Source organism: Lactuca saligna, chromosome 2 (genome assembly GCF_052625555.1).
Source record: "Lactuca saligna cultivar CGN05327 chromosome 2, ASM5262555v1, whole genome shotgun sequence".
Taxonomy (NCBI): domain Eukaryota; kingdom Viridiplantae; phylum Streptophyta; class Magnoliopsida; order Asterales; family Asteraceae; genus Lactuca; species Lactuca saligna.
The window spans coordinates 76683054-76698346 of NC_136418.1; the positions used below are offsets into that span (position 1 = coordinate 76683054).

General features: G+C 37.9%; 1 protein-coding gene across 1 annotated transcript; it reads right to left on the bottom strand.

The window, feature by feature from the left end:
• Positions 1 to 5328: 5328 nt before the first annotated feature.
• On the bottom strand, positions 5329 to 6243 carry LOC145029818 (uncharacterized). The gene has a single exon (XM_078978273.1). The coding sequence runs from the start codon at positions 6241 to 6243 to the stop codon at positions 5329 to 5331; it is 915 nt and encodes a 304-aa protein (XP_078834399.1).
• Between the last annotated feature and the right edge of the window lie 9050 nt (positions 6244 to 15293).

Sequence of the window (15293 nt, forward strand, 5' to 3'; positions counted from 1 at the left end):
AACCTCACTCACGGGAGCCATGGTGTTGTGTGATGAGCAAAGCATCGCTTATGCAGCTTGAGCTGGCTTGATACTCCTTCATTGAATGGAGTGTGAGCCGATCGGTGCAATGCAACGTAACTGTTGCTGCAATCATGTGAACCAAGCCTGTTAAAGAGTGTTGTGTGACACTGATGTCGATAAAATGTCGGGTCAGGGTAGCTATGAAGCGCAACCTCGCCATACAGTCTCTAAGATCGTCGCCGAGCTCCAAAGTCTGTAAATAGATACAACGTACTTGGTCCATGATTCCCACATTCTAATCACAACTGGAAGTTGTTAATATAAATAGACGCTCTAAGCATCGTACGCGCACCCCGGCGAGGGGGACGAGACCCGCAGCCAACGTCGGGTGGGGAATTATATTTCTATGCCTGCTGGATGAGAACTTTGAGTGACTGGTCAGCAGTGCACACTTCACAAGTCCCCTGTAAATATTTTACAGATCGAGCTCTGCTTCGCGAATTTGTCGTCGGCGAGCTCTGAGTGTCGCGATGCTGGAGCGGTTATCTGAAAAGACAACATAATCAAATCTAGTTGTTAGTATGTTTTTCTTGAAACCATAAATCAATTTGGATTTTATGTCACGGTTATCTCGAAACACTTTGCAAGTAGTAGTAGCGTACTACTCTTTCCCCTCCCTTTTTTTTTAAAAATGTTGAGTTGGTCGGACCGCATCTTTAGAATTGGATCTAGCTTGATTGAATTAGAGCAGACAAACATTAAGTTGTTGATCTTTCCATGCAAAAATATCCCATATAAGTTTCTGAGATAGCCCATAAATAACGGGAAATGCTAGTTTGAGAGGAGCCCAAGTTAGCAACCCATTTGTCATGGAAGCCCAAAATAGAATAATGGCAGCCTACATGTAGATGTCCAATTACTAATTATTTTGTTTGACCTGATTGCAAACCAAGGGTAATTAGATACACGAGTGGGGCTCGTTGTTATCTTACTCATCAGTTCTTAATAAGTCACCAGCTTCATTTTGACGACCTGGATTTTGGTACCAGGATGCACAAAAGACAAAAAGTCCACAACTGGTGATTTGACGACATTTTCTGGTGGTTGCTGTCGAAGGCCACCAGTGTAGAGGGGATCTGAACAACAGATTTTGTTGTCGGTATGATGAAGTGCATCACCGATTTTTGCAGATGGGCCCGCGACAGTGATGATTCTCGACGTTGACTGTCGTTGTCAGAGGTCGACGAGTGGTCTGATGGTAGCGATGGCTCTATGAAGGAAGATCGGAGGGAATGAGTGGTCGATTGTCAATCGTTGTAGCATTGGCTGGCAGCAATATCAAGAAATAGCGAGATGTGATCGTTGTTGGTGAAAACATGGGTTGCAGTTGAGGCTCTTTCGTCGACACTGGAGGCAACTGGCAATGGTTGGCTGGCGATTCGAGCTTTCCGGTGGGTGATGTTGGGACTACTATGCGATCGGATGTCGGCGGCTATGTTGGTTGACCTCTGTTAGTGACGATGGCATCCACAATTGGATCTATTTCATCAAAGTCGTTGTTGGTCGCACTATGTCGGAATCGGAAGTTATTGGTGGTATCGATTCAATAAGACGGCGGTGTAGCTGTAAGGGGAGATGATGTTGGTTTTTACAGGGGCAATAAAGACCGTTTTTAACAAAACAGAGGCACAAAGAAACAAGACTGCACAGGGGACAAAACAGTCAAATCACAGCAAGGGTAAAATGGGGAAATGCAGGTTTACAACTCTGCACTATAAACAAAGAAAACACAGAGAACAGGTAAATACACAGAGGATAATATGAGGCAAAGTACTTTTCTTATTCACTGAATAAAGAAACAAAACAGGGATGCACATCAACGTACACTTGCCTTCTGCTTTTAAACTAAAACTTGACAGAAAAATAGGAACAATCTAGCTACATGCTAAAGACTAGGGATTAACTTCACACGTGGTCTTTGATTTATTCAATGAAGAAAAACTGACAAATACTGATTAAAACTTGTGCAGGAAATACCCCCCAGCTCTGATTTATTTCAACATTTTCCCTCCTAATTCAGAGCTCTCAACCTTCTTCATACCAGCCAGCTTACACATTTCCTCATGTTTCACTTTAGCCAAAGGTTTTGTGAGTAAATCTACCTTCTGTTCCTTTCCATCTACATGTGCAACTATGATTTCACCATTCTCCACACACTCCCTGATAAAGTGAAATCTAATGTCTATGTGTTTGCTTCTTCCGTGAAAAACAGGGTTCTTCATGAGCTCTATAGCTGACTTGTTATCAACATACATTGCCACTGGTGGGATGTTTTGACCAGTTATTGAAGACAGGAGCCTTCGCAGCCAAATGCCCTGACATGCAGTCATAGTGCCTGCCATAAATTCAGCCTCACATGACGATAGTGCTACACATCTTTGTTTTTGTGATGACCAAGAAACCAGGTTCCCATTCACATAAAACATCATCCCTCCTGTGCTTCTTCTATCATCCAAATCTTTTGCATGATCGCTATCCGAATACCCTGCGATATTTATTTTCTTTTCTCCTCTTGTGTAGACCAAACCATGATCTAAAGTCCCCTTTATGTACCTGAGAATCCCTTTCACAGCTTGAAGATGAACCATGGTAGGTCTTTCCATGAAGCGGCTCACTACTCCTACTGAAAATGCCAAGTCTGGACGGGTATGAGTCAGGTACCTAAGTCTACCCACTATACTCCTGTACTCAGTGGGGTTGACCAGCTCTCCACCTCCTTCTTTAGTCAACTGAGTCTTATGTTCCATGGGACTTTTGGTGGAATTACACTCCAACATACGGGTTTTTTCTAGAAGGTTTCTAGCATATGCTTCTTGCTTCAATGAAATAGAGTTCTTGTGTTGGTTTACCTCAATTCCCAGGTAGTAGGTAAGAAGACCATGATCACTCATCTCGAATTTAGCATTCATCTCCATCTTGAATTCTTTCACGTCAGTAGTAGAGCTTCCAGTCATCAACATAGACTCCAATAATTAAAGTGACTCCTTTCTTCAACCTGGTATATACAGAGTATTCTTGGGGGCACCTTTTGAATCCAAGACTTTTCAAGTAAGTATCCAAACACGAGTTCCATGCCCTGGGCGCTTGTTTTAGCCCGTAAAGTGCTTTTGACAGTTTAAGGACCTTTCTTGCTTCACCTTTCTTCTCAAAATCTTCTGGTTGTGTGACATACACCTCCTCTTCTAACTTCCCATTCAAGAAGGCCGATTTCACGTCAAGGTGATGAACACCCCAACCATTCGAACCAGCAAGGGCAAGAATGACACGTACAGTCTCAATTCTAGCAACAGGCACAAATACCTCGTCATAGTCGATTCCATACTTCTGCACATAGCCTTTTTCCACGATCCTAGCTTTGTGCTTCACTATCTTTCCAGTTGGGTCTCGTTTTACTTTGAAGACCCACTTCAATCCAATTGGCTTCCGATTCTTTGGTAAATCAACTAGGCTCCAGGTATTATTTTTTTCAATCGAGGCTATTTCAGCCTCCATCGCTTGTATCCACTCCTTCTTGCGACTTGCCTCGGTGTAGGTTGAGGGTTCATCATCTCTTCTCACCAACATTAATTCTTCCTGTGGTACTTCGATCTCTTCAGTGTTTTCATACAGGTCGGTGAGAAAACGGTAGCGTTTTGGCGCTCCACCACCTGTGGAGCTCGAAACGCTGTTTGGTGTCGAAACCGAAAATCATCGTTCAGGGGTAATTGATGAACCGGGTGAATTTGGTGGCGTGCCAATGGATGTATCGTAATAACTTGGGTGGCCTGGTGAGTTTGTGGGCTGTGATAACTCGGCCCAAGTGTTATTATTTTGTGATGTCCCAATCTCATCATCGGGTATATTTGACCTACTTTCATGGTCAGGGGTATTCGACACCCGTTCTTCCTGATCGCTATTTACCTCGTCCCCGAAGTCAAAGCCTTCAACAGCGAACGTCATCTCAGGTGTTGGTTTAATCTTAGATGTAACCTCCCATGCCCATCTCTGATTTTCTTCAAAGATTACATCCCTGCTTACATACATCGCGCCTGAATTAGGGTCTAGAAGCCTATGAGCCTTCGTGCCTTTCTCTGTTCCAAGATACATCAGTTTCTTGCTTCGATCATCCAATTTCTTGAGGTGCCCCTTCGCTAATTTCATGTGAGCAACACAGCCAAAAATTCTCAGATGACCAACATGTGGCTTTCTTCCGGTCCATTGTTCATATGGAGTAGCTCCATCTAGAGCTTTTGTGCTTAATCGGTTTAGCACATAGACAGCGTGACTCACTGCCTCGCCCCATAGTACATCGGGTACCATCATCGACTTCAGACAGCTCCGAGCCATCTTAAGCACCGTCCGATTCCGCCTCTCCACCACCCCATTTTGCTGTGGGGAGTAGGGTGCGGTGTAGTGGCGTTCCACTCCGGTTTCTTCACAGTATTCTTCAAATTGCTTTGACAAAAACTCACCTCCACGATCTATTCTGAGTACTTTTAACTTCTCCCCAGTTTCATTCTCCACTGTGCTCCTGAAATTCTTGAAGATATGAAAGGCTTCATCTTTAGTTTTCATTAGATATACCCACATGACCCTGCTGTAGTCATCAACTAAAAGCATGAAGTATCTGTTGCCTACAGGTGTTGGAGGTGAGACTGGTCCACAAAGATCCCCATGGACTAGTTCCAATTTCTTCTTAGCCCTGAAACTTGTGCTTGCTGGGAACGGGTTTCTTGATTGCTTCCCCTTCAAACATCCTTCACAGGGTTCTGATGGTATTACCATCTTGGGGATCCCATCAATTAATCCCTTTTCAGAAATAAACTTCAAGGAGGTAAAATTTACATGGCCTAGCCTTGTGTTCCATAGCCATGTTGGATCACTTAGGTTGGCCAATAAACACCTTGGTCCAACCTCTTCTAGTTGGATTTTGTAGAGCCTATTTGGAGAATTCTTCACCTTCATTAGCAGCCTTCCAGTATCATCATGAACCCACAGAAAAGGCTCCTTAATTCTGATCTCATCACCTCCTTCAGAGAGTTGCCCAAGACTAATTATATTGCTGCAGAGATCAGGTATGTAATACACATCCTCCAGCTTTCTTTCTTCTCCGTTCTTGCACTGAAGCAGAATTTTTCCTTTTCCTTTAATTCTTACTTTGGATTCATTTCCAAATTTCATAACACCTTGAATTTTTCTATCCAGGTTTTGGAACTTATCTTCATCTCCAGTCATGTGGTTACTTGCACCAGTGTCAAGGTACCACATTTTTTATTGATTCAAGGCTCACCCATTTGGCTTCACTTCAGACTTCACTTTCTCTTCATTTAGAAACACCTTCCCTATTTCTTCAAAGGCTGCTAGCAACAAAGCTGGTTCATTATCATCATGGACCAAATTTGCCTCTTGATTTCGTTCCTTCTTTGGGTTCTTGCACTCTGCTGCATAGTGCCCAAACTCCTGGAAGTTGTAGCACTGCACACTGCTTTTATCTTGACTGCTAGAGGTTCCTTGGCCTCCCTGATTATGGTGACCACCTCTGCCACAACCACCGCGACCTCTTCCTCTGCCTCTTCCTCTGCCATGTGAACCATTAAAGCCACCCCGGTTTGTCTTTGCCTTTGAGTCACTATCACTTTTCTTCTTGTTCTTATCTAACCATTGTTGATAGGTCATGAGGAGCTTTCTATCTTCTGGCTCAGCATGACATTTCATCCGTTCTTCATAGTCTTTAAGCCTTCCAATTACTTCTTCAACAGACATGGAGTTTATATCTCCAAATTTCTCAATTGTTGAAGCAATTTGGAGAAACTTGGACGGTACTGCCCTCAACTGTTTCTTCACAATGTAGGACTCCTCTATAGTGTCCCCAAGAGTGCGCATGGTGCTCACAACGTTGCATACTTTTGCAGCAAAGTCATCTATCCCTTTTGTCTCCTTCATTGTCATGGTCTCAAACTTTGCCTTCAAGGTCTGTATCCTGGCTATCTTCACTCTATCTGCTCCCATAAACATGGTTTTCAAGGCTTCCCATGCCTCTTTGGCTGTCTTCTTCTCTGCTAAAGAGAGTAACAAATCTTTAGGAATACCTTGATAGATGGCTGCCAAATCCATCTTATCCTTCTTAACTTCCACAACTGTGTTCTGAGTCCTGGGCTCCACTGCTTCCCAAACCCCTTGAGCTTGCATGAAGACTCTCATTTTATGGACCATGCACCATAATTACTTCTGGAGAGCATTGGGTAATGAAGAGTGATCTGACCTTCCTTTTCGCCATTTCCATTATTTCCAGTCATTTCTTCTCGGGACTGATACTTGGGCATGCACCTGAAAGCTTTAATACCAGATGTTGGTTTTTACAGGGGCAATAAAGACCGTTTTTAACAAAACAGGGACACAAAGAAACAAGACTGCACATGGGACAAAACAGTCAAATGACAGCAAGGGTAAAATGGGGAAATGCAGGTTTACAACTCTGCACTGTGAACAAAGAAAACATAGAGAACAGGTAAATACACAGAGGATAATATGAGGCAAAGTACTTTTCTTATTCACAGAATAAAGAAACAAAACAGGGATGCACATCAACGTACACTTGCCTTCTGCTTTTAAATAGGAACAACCTAGCTACATGCTAAAGACCAGGGATTAACTTCACACGTGGTCTTTGATTACTGATTAAAACTTGTGCAGGAAATACCCCCCAGCTTTGAATTATTTCAACAGTGTGTAGGTTTGCAGGCTCTTGGTTTGCTGGGTCGTGTTTGGCTGAGAATGGGTGACCAGAGCTGCCATCGCTAGGGTTGCTACTGGTGGTTCATCAGCTAACGAAGAGGTCATTACTCCCTTGGAAAGGGAGAAAGCTAAGTGGGGCCCGGTTTTTCTTTTGACTTTTGTGCAGCTTTAGTGTGTGTGAGATTGGACCAGGTGGGTCCTGACACCTTTGTTTTTTACTATTGACAGCTCTATCATTTGTTTGGTGCACTATGCACCCTTTCCCCCTTCTTTTTTTTATATTATATTTCAAGATGGTGACAAAAGTAGTGTAAATGAGAGTTGCAAAAATTTTATATTGTGCATATACATTTACTTTTTATATGCATATATTTCATGAAAACCATTAACTAAAATGGTATAGTGATGCGAAATGCAACTTTTATCAATGTTAACTTGGACATTTTTTAATGTACAACTTAAACAAACTTGTACACATAAAATCATTACTGAAGAATACATAGACTGAAAGTGGGTTAAGACCCATCAAAGCTTCACTTCCTTTCTATTTTTTATTGAAGGTTCTCTAAGATGTACAAGCCATATGGCTGTGTGTACAAATAATTGTTGAAGTGGGAGTGAAGATGCATACAAAAAATGTTTACTAAAAACAATTCTCTGATAATATATGGACTGAAAAGGGATAAAAATTCATAAAAATTTCTTTTCTACTCAACTTTCTGGAAAGACATCAAAACATAAACAAAAACGAATTTGAAAGAGTTTTTTTTCATAAACTCTCTTTTCTTCTAAATTGCTAAGAAAACCCCATATCATAAATAGAAAATGGATCTGATGTGGAGTGTTGTTCATGAAACTTCATTTTCTTTTCAGCTTGCTCAACAAGCTATGAAGATATGAACAAGGAACAGATCTGGAAAAAAAAAAAAAAAAAAACTCATTTTCTATCTCCAAGCTTTTATAGAAAACACTAATTAGACAACTCTAGAAGAGATTTACAAAGAAAATCATAAACTGAAGGTGATTTCTTTGTAACATAAACTGAAAATAAGGTAAAAAAAAATCACAAAAAATTTCTTCTCGCAAGTTGCCTGAACTGAAACAACAAAATAAAAAAGAAAATGGGTTAAGAACTCATAAGAGTTTCTTTCTTCATGACTTGCTGAAGGACACATCAAAACATAGATGAAAAGGACATCTGATAAAGTCTTTTAAGACTTTAGAGTTGCTCAGATTAACTAAAACAAAACATATATACATATCTGAACAAAAAAAAGGCAGATCTTAAGATCAAAGCTTAGAAAACTCAAACAGATCAAAAGATCTAAGCAAAAAAAAACAAGCAAATCAAAAGATCTGTGCAAAAAACTAAGCAGGTCAATAGATCTGAACGATGGTTAGACAGATCTGAAAAGATCTTGTCAAGAACCAAATCGATCTGAACAGATCTTGGCCAAATCCAAACGGATCTAAACCAAATGATGCCAAACATGAACACATCTGATCAAACCTGAACTGAAACAACAACAAATCTAAACAGGTCTAGGAGAAAAACAAGCTTGAAACCAACTTAGGCTTTTTCTACTTGCTCGAATCCGGGATGGCGCCAAATGATGCAACATTAACCTCTGGCAAGTCTTCTGGTCTTCTACTGCGGCGGAGATCTGGACATCACAATGCAAAATCGTTAGAGTCATCCTAAGGACTGTGCCCCAGGAGCAGACTCCGACGGTCAAGTTAGATCAGCTGGAATATCTGAGATGGTCCTCCATAGCTGGACAGAAGCATCTGATGGGTTTTGGTCATAAGACATCCTATGTGCTCATACATACCCTAATGCTTGGATCTAGGTTTCTCTATTGTACATGCTTTGAATCCAAGACTATAAACCCTAATTCTAGCATGCAAGTAATCATATTAACATGTAATTAGGTTTAAGATGTTACCTTGATTGTTATGTAGCAATAACAATCCCAATTCCTCCTTGAATTGACTTTGGAAGGCTTAGAGTCACAAGTGTCACTCATCTAATGGTTCACAAACACCATAAGCAAGAGGATGAAGAGGAGAGAGGATTGAGGCTACCAAAAACGTGTAGAAACCCTAGAAAGATCATTAGCCACGTTTTTTAGCCTTAAGGGGTCTTTATATAGTTGGGCTATTAGGGTTATCTAACAAGGAAACCCTAATTTGGATGCTTAAGCCCTAAGCAACCCATAGACTCCTTTTATCAAGCCGATGGATGATTTACTTATGGGTTTCCCATTAGAATTCGTCCATCCCTTAATATAAGGCAATCCATGGCCCAAATTATAATTTATCTTATAATTACAATTCCAGTCCCTTAAGTTTACTAAATCTCTTTTAGTCACAAAACTAATTACCAATTAATTATTGACTAATATTAATTAAACAATATGATTTCTCCTTTAATATACTATTCTCATAATACATTAATAAATCATATTTAATCCTTACTCTCCATAATGCATCCTATCAAGTTGCTTTGGTGAAGGCAACCCAAAAGGACCATGCACCATCGGGTCAAGTACATACCAAAATAGTTATGGACTTAGACACTAATCCAACAGTCTCCCACTTGGATAAGTCTAACAACTATTCTGCATATGACTTCAGATCCTGATCTGCAATCTTAGCTTTCCAAAGCCACTGTCAACTCTGATCATATCAAATACGCGTGTCCTTAGATAAGGGATCATATATTCCTCCATTCTAGATATCGTATGAGATATGATTTCAAATCATTCTCTTTGTACTATATCTCGATTTCCGATTTATGACGACAGACTAATTGAACAAATCAAATTAGCCCTATCCCGGCCGAGCATTTACGTATGTCATTACTAAACCATCGAGGGGCCCAAAGATATCGCTTTTATCCTACCTTGGATAAAAGGAATGGATAAACTTTGATACAATGCTTGCTTGCACTCACTAACCAAATCACACACAACAATATGTTTTATAACACCAAGTTACTAGTGCGTTTACATATTATCAATGTGCAACCGATTAGCAAGATACAACTCACACATCTCGGTTTCAAGAATATAAGATGTTATCGTCTCACTAATCACTCGAGATAGTGATCCAAGTGAGTGTGGGTTTAATCCAATGCTCAAATCATATTCATAAGCACTCATGAACGTTGCAGCAAATATTTGCTTATGTCTAATACTTTTCTAGACAATCCACACACCAATTCACGACAATCTTCATTCATATCTACTTCCAACATATGAACGACTGTGGCCCATTCAAATAATTCGATTATTCTTAATAAACTCAATTATTCTGGAAGTCAAAACATGCAAGGTGAAACACAAGAATAATACTAATCCCATATGGCCTCAAACCTTTAAGTATAAACAAAACATGTTTTATTTATCACCATATCGATTACTCATTATTTTTTGTTTCGGGTAATCAACTTTATACTTGAATTATTACACTTGTCCCATGCTCCTAGCATGCACACAATGTTTACCTATGGTTTTTTACTTTGTGAAATAGACAAATTGAACACATTTCCAATCATTCTCATTTTACAACTCCAAATCCATTTTCTTAAGTGTAAGAATATCAAATTCTTGTTACTTATAGAATATACTAGATTCTAACACTTTATGCAACGATCCTTTTGTAATGCCACTGCACCAAAGTCTCAAAGACTATTGCCAATGATATTACAAAGTCCTCTAACGTAGATTGTTACAAGACAATTCTTTAGATATGATGTCTCTCACTCAAAGTACATTCCTTTGAACATCCTTTTGCATAAAGGTTTCTAATCTAGTCATAGATTTTCAATATTTACTTCCCAATATGGACACGCTTCCATATTTTCCATATGACAACTAATTTCTTAATAGAATCTTATCTATTCGTAATGATGTCGATATTGTCCATCCAATATGGAAACATTTCCATAATTTCCAATACTATACTTCCAACTACTCACAAGCGACCAATTCTCGTCGAACTTCGAATCGTCCTTTGATAGTTGTTTAATTATTGTAGTCAGAGCCAATTCTAGTCCCTTTTCCCTCTAAATGTGCTGGACATTTGGAAAATTTTAGAATGGTCAAACATTAAAGCATTTGCAATCGATCCTATACCCGAAGCGTATGGGATACGACGCACAATGTTTTATTTTCTATGTTCTCAAAATTCGAATAGTGAAGAGGAATGTCGTAATCATAATTGAAATTTTAAGAACACACTATGTACATTTGACTAAAATTATTAACATTCCACAACCTAATCCTTTAGATTTGAAATGAAGCATAATATTCTCTCCCTTAATTATAGCAAAACAACTATACAACCCTTACGACTTTGCAAGGTATAACTCTTGTTTTTCTATAATTAATATTGCCAACTTGCAAAACTTTCCATAATAATCATACAATCATAACTTTTATGCTCCCACTATCTTGATGATTATTATAAAACATAACACTTATGCTCCCACTAGCTTCGACATGTATTCATAAACATCTTAACTTTCAGAAAAACAATACTTATTGAATTTTTTAAGTTCATGTTTCTAATACTTAGTGCTTTGATAATCTTTTATCAAGGCTTCTTGAACTTATACACTTTTGCCTTAGATAGTTCATATGTGTGTCTTAACAATTAAGACTAATTGCCAAACCTCACAATTCAAATTATGGAAAGGGATGTCGTAACCATGATCGAATTCGAGAATGCAATTTTACAATCACTATCTTTTAAAATCTTTCTTAGTGAAAGCATTTTCTCACAATCATTTTCATGAAGGAGGAAATCTTATGACACTTAGATTTAAACGGTGTATGTGTTCCTATCCATGTGAATTTGTTAAAAACCAAAGTTTACGACAAATTCAAACTCATATGGATCGAACTTTCTTAATCTTGATTTCTTGCCTTATGGTAGCACAGCTGCCCACCACGTCTTCCAAGTAGTTAAGCAGCTCACCTTTTCCTATCAATGTACTTTCCATTGATCAAGGTCCTTGCCTTTTATGCATTCAAATGAGAACTCATAGGACTCACATGCATAATTAACTCGATTGGATTGGCACAGAAACAAAATAATGTCTTCACGATAGGTTGTAAACCTCAACTCGTGTGCTAGTGATGATCGATAAGGTTTATGAGATTTGTTCTTGAAACTTTTCAAGACTATTAAGACTCCCACTGACTCCTTGCCATATACGATTCTCTTATCAAAACATTTCTTGACAAACAAATCTTCAAGAGTTAGTGTAGCTTTTATTAAAACAAAACACTTCATAATTTTGGTATTAGTTGGTCTTTGTCTTATCCAAGACATCACAACTTTCCACAATTGATGAATGTTATAAACCTTCTTAATACTATTCACTCAATGTCACAATCTTGACTTTAAGACTTGTTTTGGAACGAAGTATGATTGACTTCTTGATTTGACCATTTCTTCAATCTTTGATTCCTCTTCTTGGACATACAATTGTACCAAGACTCACTTAGAGGATCAATTGAGATATGGTTCTTAATCATTAAGACCTATCATAAAGCATAAAAGCTACTCTACCTTCTTCTTAGAATGGAGAAACTTTTATCTCTCTGCCTACTTGATTCTTGTTATTCGTTCTACTATTGATCTAAACCCTTTAATCAATTCAGAATTACACTTAATCTTGTAAGTATAATCATATTTACCAAACCTTTAGTAAATCATGACGAATATATTTGTTACTCTTATGGTGAACTTGATCAACACACAACTTTGTGTACTCGATCTCCTAGTCCTTCACTTGACACTTTGTCAATGAATTAGTCTAATTTCCAAAATATGAAATTTCTCATTCATCGTGCAACCAGGTTGTATGATTCCAAGTTTCTGTCCAATTGAAACTTGGGCGATGAGAAACTCTCCCTATTTGGTAAATTCTTGACTTTCCATAACACAATAAGAAACAAATCCATTATTGCTAATAATTTTAACATCAATTTTTCATACACACCATTGTAAGGATAAATAAATAAAATCTAAAATCTAAAATTTATTTTATTGAGGAAAAATGTGTCCTTACAACGCAACTCGTTGAAAAACTTATGCTAATACATCTTTCTTAGCAATCTAATTCTAACTCTAAGTAGTAGCTCAAGAATCTAATCTTCGAGAAACGTGATCGAAATCCATTCCTTCATGGTTAGATTCTGCTCACTTCTTCCCTTAAGCTTCTTTTCTTTTCTTTGATCCTTCTAAACATCAATTGTAATCTTATCACATTATGTATTCAGAATCAGAATGAAGCATAAAAGAGTTAGTCAATGGATTTTACCTAAATTAGAGCCATACGTTTCGACTCTCCCATCTCTTAGATCTCTTAGGTAAATAGGGAAGCTTCGTCTCCAATGCCCCTTCTCTTGGCAATAAAAGAAAATTGACTCTTTTTGGAACAGGACATGGAACTACTTCAGACATCGCCTTTCTCTTATGATCAATCTTTTCAATCATAGCATGTCTTTTGTTGCCATTGTCTATATCCATAGAGGTCTCGAAGGCAGATTCACCAATAAACTTTGCTTTTCTATTGCGCCAAACCATTGCTGATTCAGCAGCAATAAGCATATAGGTGAGATCTATAAGGGTCACGTCGCAGTTCATCATATAGTACTCTCTTACGAACTCACTATATGAGTTAGGAAGTGATTGAAGAACCCAATCAACAGCCATCTCTTCACCGACAACGGATCCCATCATTCTTAACCTATCAATGTGTGACTTCATCCCTAAGACGTGTGCACACACCGACTTTCCTTCTTTATGTTTACTTGCCAAAAGGGATTAAGTGATATTGAACCTTTCAATTTTAAAATCTTGTGGGTTAGGGAGAATAATTGGAGGAGGAGGAAGTGAAGCATGATTTCTTGTTCCTCGATCGAATCGTGGAATATCATCTTCATGTGGAATGCTTGTTCCACGGGATTTGAGAAGACCATAGTTGTCGAACTTTGACATCGGGAGAAAAACGAATTCAAGTCAGTTGATTGATTGAGTCCTTGGTAAATCACCCAAATGAAATTCCAAGGCTAGGACCCAACACAATATTCTACAACTCGGGAGAGGGATGTCGTAACCCAAATTGAAGAACATTTGAAGGTAAGTGAATGACGATTCACTAATTTCCACCATGAAAAACGAAAAATAATTTTAAGTTTTCAATCTATGAAAACTCCTAGATCCTTTGAGATTCATTGAATATTTCAATGGCATGTTTAAATCTCGATATGCCCCTCTTGTTTGTGACTGGGATGCCGAGGATCACAAAGCGGGTGTGAATAACCATGCAAACTACATGGTGCCCTCACATATTACAATCACCTATTCGATGTGCCGGTAAACCACACACGCTCCACCGAACTATGACAAACATTGAGTCACCCTTTGCTACCTTTGCTTAGAACCATTTAGTGTGCCGGTAAACCACACACGCTCCACTAACGTCTTCGCAAGGGCACAAAGTGTAATTTCATGGAATTGCATCAATTCACTTTTGCCTAAGTAACTAAGATTGGGAATTTGAAAAACATTTAGTTACTTTGTATTTCATTACACTTATAATGGAAGGTTTCGTCCTATCCTACCCGTTCGGCTAACGACCCTCCACTAGTCAAGAGTGCGGTGGGTAAGAGTGGATACCCATTCAATCGCCATTTTATAGGCAATTTCCTTAAACACCCCTTATAGACCAGCTTCGTGAATGAGGCCTACTAACGGGAAGACTGACTTTTACTCATACATATATATAATGTTATACTTTTAATGTTATATATAGTATAGGGTGTATTTTATACTTTTAAAATACTATATGGTTAACTTTAACAATTACACTTTTAATTCAATTAAATGGTTAACCTAAACTTTTATGGATTTATTAAACCTCTTTTAATTATACTCCTTAATTAATTAATAAAACCATAAGGGTGTGATTTAAACTTTTCAAAACATTACTAGTGTTTTAGAATTTAACATTCCTAATTAAACTTTTAATCAATTTTTAAATTCCAAAACTTGAGGGCAAATTTTGAAACATTTCAAAACATTAGGGTTAGAATTTAAATATACATCAAAATTAAACCTTTTAATCAAAATTTAAATTCTAAAACTTGACGGCAAGTTTTGAAACCTTTTTCAAAACATTAGGGTTTTAACTATTTAAATTTCAAAACAACAAAACTTTTGGGTTCAAATTTAAACTATAAAACCTAAATGGTAAAATATGAAACTTTTCATAACAACAAGGATCAAATAACAAATAATCTAAATTAACATTTAATCACATAATTATCTATATTTGATTTATTTAATGATTTCTTGCAAAACAATTTATCAATTTACTCTAAATAATTAAAAAATTATCTTATAAGGAAACAATTATCTTATTAATTGATAAATATCTTCATTTAGATCAAAAATATAGTCAAATATATCATATAATCGGATTAATATTGATCTAACAT